The sequence below is a fragment of the Echinococcus granulosus genome (genome assembly GCF_000524195.1).
Source record: "Echinococcus granulosus chromosome Unknown EG_S00102, whole genome shotgun sequence".
Taxonomy (NCBI): Eukaryota; Metazoa; Platyhelminthes; class Cestoda; order Cyclophyllidea; family Taeniidae; genus Echinococcus; species Echinococcus granulosus.
In genome coordinates, this window is record NW_020170482.1 from 241,258 (window position 1) to 246,052 (window position 4,795).

General features: G+C 40.4%; 1 protein-coding gene across 1 annotated transcript in view; it reads right to left on the minus strand. All coding sequences in view use genetic code 11, as the record gives it.

Moving 5' to 3' along the window:
• Nucleotides 1–3,933: 3,933 nt before the first annotated feature.
• The window catches only part of EGR_08316 (Heat shock cognate protein), a gene marked incomplete at both ends in the record, with an annotated part of 1,041 nt that continues 179 nt past the window's right edge, over nt 3,934–4,795 (minus strand). The window contains 2 exon segments of the mRNA XM_024497565.1: nt 3,934–4,111; nt 4,126–4,331. Coding sequence (XP_024348043.1) covers nt 3,934–4,111; nt 4,126–4,331 — 384 coding nt within the window.

The window sequence follows — 4,795 nt, forward strand, 5'->3', positions numbered from 1 at the left end:
CTCTCCTAGACGATAATAGGATTCTAGACACAATTTTCCATGCAATGAAAGCGGGGTAATATTTGCTGTTAAAAGCCATCTTATCGATGCGATATGGCGCGATTTGATACGACAAGAAAAGATACAATTAAAAGGTATGGCTAAGAGAATCTTTCTTGCTTTAGAAACAGACAAGACCAGTGAGTTGGTCTAGACGAAGCCCTTTTGTTAAAAGGGTACAACACAAAGCAGTTTCCATTTAGCGAAAAATGGGTTTGTAGGGTTGGATATATTAAAATGAAATATTTTGAGATTTATGCAGTGACCCAACGTGTACCGTACAAATTTTTACACAGATCTGTTCCACTGTGATAAGAAAATGAGCAAGGCTGGGAATGAGTGGCCTTCATGTCACGTTTTTATGCTGCGGTCAATGAGGTCAAGATTACCTTCCTTTTCAATCAGGCCAGCCTGCCTCTATCTCCACTATCGCTACTGTCAGTGCAGTGTCACGAACTTGCCTTAAACTTCGTAGGATGGAGCTTGTGATTCTGTACGGAATATAGTAATATGTAAGCAGGCGCTCTGCTGAGCCCTTAGCAGAAGTAATATAAAGAGACGACCACACAGTTAAGATGGTGATGGTAATGAGAATCTGCGTAAATTGATAAAACTCCATGATCATAAGCAAGACAGTCGATGGTATCAAACAAAGGTAAATAAAAGACAAGTTAGAGTGTAGAAGTCAATTTTTTATTCTAGAGACCGCGTTTCCTCACTTGTTGGTGGTGGCAAAAGTCTTGGTGTAAGGTGGGATGCATGGACAGATAAACCATCGCAGGACAGCTTGCCCGCTTGCCTTCATTCCTCCCTTCTTTTCTACCTAAGTACCTATCTACCCACGCACCTACATCCACACGTGCACACATAGGTTTTCATGGAAAATAGCTATCACAAAATGTTAAGAAACCTGTGACTACCGGAAGGAATTAGTTACCTAAAACCGAGCTTTGCACCTCAGCTAAGTCTCTGCTTTCCTTTCCATTTTGCAGATGTCAACTTTACTTTGAATACCCTCAACTCTAATGTTAAGCTGCGATCCCACCCATTTCCATCCACTTCATAGAATGCACTCTTTATCTTTATGAAGGAAAGCCATTAAATATATTATCTCTTGTAAGAAAAATAATAATGGGCACTTTATCATACAGCCTTTAGTGAATTTGTATTTCACTTGTGGCCTTTATATGTGCCATGTTTGATGGTGATTGTTGAGTAAAATGAGGAATAAGTCGGAGGTGGCAGGTATAATTGACGCTAAATGGAATTCATTTTATGAGAATATTCTTAAATTAATGCTATGTTTTGCAGTTTATCTTCACCACATCTCAGTTTTTGGTTACTAGCGTTATAAACATGTATGGAATGAAATCACTGCAACAAAGTTATAAAATCTTCCAGCGGCATTCTCAATTGAAGTGGCGCCATGGCGATCACTTCATGCATCCACACCAGTGTGAAGGCTAGTTCATTCATTTCTAGTGATGTCTTATCTTTCCACTACTCTCTGGCATATTCAGCATGAAACACGATTTGCTTGAGGAAAGCTAAGACAATGCTTCTTAAAAGAAACCTCGGTAGTTCAGTAGAATTTGAAGGCAGTTTTATGTCGACAGGTATACATTTGGTCAAGCATGTCTTACCAGGTATCTACACCCTTCGTTGATGCCTGACTTGCAAATCACAGGAACTTCAAAGGACATCCATGTGCTTAGCCTAAAGGTGTTAATGCCTAACCTGCCGAGACGCGTGACACCTCGAGCTAGGCGATGTCTTTCACACACACTTTCCACTTGACGCCGTATTTGACAACCACTGGCTAGCAGCATTTCGTCAATTTAAACGCTTTTCTGGGGATTTCTCTTAAATGTTAAATGTTTTTTTAGCCTCTATCAATTAGTTATTTCATTTACATGATTTTTTCATGAATTAACTAATTCGATTTTGCACAACTCTAGGAAAAACAATTGTTCATTGCTTCTGGGCATGGCAATACACGCCGCCGCTCTCCTCCACCACAGAGGGTGGAAATGCTCCTTATACTGAGGCGTTTAGTGCTCCACTCCACCCAGTTTAATTGTTCCCTCCCCATTTTCTTTAAGCTACCATCATTTTTGTCATAAATACTGCCTTTATTATGGAGCGGTACTCACGCCACTTCCAATATTGTCTCCATTTTCGCTTTGTTGTATTACCTTGCTCACCTACCGGCGGCATGTCTGCTTGCCTTCGTGATAACTGTACTATTAAGATTACAATGAATTCATCACAAAGCGCTAAAAAAGTGGTCTTCTATATGAATCATTTTACTTTCTCCTAAAATTTTCTTCCACATCGTTTGTGTCTTCGAAATAGTAAAATCAAATGTCTTCTTTCAGTTGCAAGATAATATAAGCAACAGCAGGTTCTCCAAGTTCGAATCAATAGGATGGACATAAGCATTTACTCAATGTATTTCAAAGCTTAAAAGTGCTTACCACAGCGCCGAAAAATTGACTACGAAAACAGATATCTCAAATGCGCTTTAGGTTAACGGAGTTGAGGCAGAATTGCCTCTAGATTTTTGCGAAGCAGGCTGAAGAACGCAGTAACATATTCATTAGAAATTCGTTCATTAGTGCAGACCCCTTGTTTCAATCCTTACTGGAAAGTTTTGCTAGGCAGCTGGCAGGTTCAACTTGTTGCACACTAACCAACTTTAATGTAGCTACTGTCATTAGGCGTCATGAAAATGGGTTCATATTCCTGGTTTCGAACTCACCTCTCGTAGTCATCAGCAAATGCTGAATGGATTAATATAACAACAGATATCGCTGAACAAAGTAGTCTAACGCTAATTCCCAAGTGTGAAGTTCATTTCTTCATCAGATTTTGTACAACAAATATTCCATATCCTTGATATTCCATTTGACAGGTAAGCTTAAGTCCCTCTCCTATCTTACCTCATCTGAATAAGGAACTTTTCATTTTCTACCATCTAGATGGTCGCATTTCCCAGTTTTGCATGTCTGAGTTATGCAAGAGCAAATAAAGGGGAACCATTCAATTTGCAAATCATTTTAGTGTACTTTCATTCTCCCGCACACACAAAACAAGACTTTCTTCGGTATGATTAGCTGCACATCATATCACACATTTGGCGTAAAATCTTGTGGACCATCTTCAAAGCCTGTCCTTCAGTGTCCATCCAGTTTATCTTCTTTTCACACATCAGTTGCATGTTTATTTTCTTAATGCTTAAATACTTTGTTTCGGTTCATCGTTCCCCATTTTCGATTACAGGATAGAAATATAGTTCTCTGGCCTATTCGTTGATGCAATCCTACAACTTATCTTCTTATCCGCCTGTTGGAACATTTCAACATCATGCACTAGTCTCCCTATCTCCTCCCATTAACAACACTGACTTGGTCGCGATGTTTCGCCTTCTCGATGACTTTCCTATCTACCCTACATTGAGAATACAATTGACATTTCACCAGCGAAACCACACTACACGACTCTCATCCAGATTTATGGAATTTCTCTATCTTATTGCCAATGAAGAGGGCCTGCAACAACTTCTGTACCCTCGGAATGCGCGACTTACCAGTCGTCAGCAATACCGCTCGAACATCTGGCGTTCTGCTAAAGGCGCTTGAGTGCAAATGTTTTACAAGGAGTTCATAGGTTCAACACGCATATGACGACACCCTCAAACACCAAGTCATATCAACGCTCGTGAGCTCATTCGAACTTAACGCCATTTTTCTCATCTCACACTCCTTTCCTAGATGAGTGATGGTCTTTACGATGGTTAACAAATCCTCTGCCCTAAACTACTGCTTGACTAAATCCGCAAAGTGATTCATCATTTGAGAATCAAAGCCCTCACCACCCCAGTGTGCAGCACTATCAGTCGGGAAAGAAGATCAACGAAGTTATCACATCCAAATGGAAGATGGGCACATTGCTCTCCTCGTCTACCCTCTTGTCCAAGTCGCAGACAGTAGTAGCTGCCGTTGGCTCGTTGATGATGTGCAGCACATTCAAACTCGATAATTTGCTTGCATTCATCGGCTTCTGACGTTGACTTAATTGAAGCACGCCGATACTGTGGTCATAGCATCTGCTAATTTCGCGCCCATAAATGCTTCTGCTACATTCTTTACCTTTGGCAGTAAAATGGACGAAACGAAACCCTTTATCTTAACAATGTACTCTATCCCGAATTTCGCCTTGTCTTTTGAATGTATACTCATGAGCCGCCGGTGCTTCGTGTCACTTTGCACAAGCACATAGTTGAATCGACCCTATACGGAAGAGTTAATTATTGTAATGGTGAAAAAAGATCACTAGTTACAAAAGAGGTTACTCGACGTTGCATGTGTATGTGGTCGTAGCTAATAGGGAGAGGTATATAGCAGTTGGCAGTTCCTGGTTAGACAAAAGATTTTTAGCAGTTAGTGCGTATTGCGCAAATATATTGTATGATCAGCTGCGACTGATATAAAAGGTTTCGACGGCCGGAAGGGCCATCATTATAAGACTACTTGAGTACAAAAATGTGACTTTTACATGAGAATGTCAAAAGGTCTACCTATTAGCATTGAGTTGGGGCCAGCCTCCCCAAGCTTTGGTGTTTTTCAGTATGGTAAGGTAGCAATCTCGTCTATGGTACTATTGAAGATGAAAGAGAAAAAGAAGGCGAATTTGAAAGAGAAGGTGACAGTACTGGCGCATGTCAATAGTAGTAAATGTCAGGTGACGAAATTTG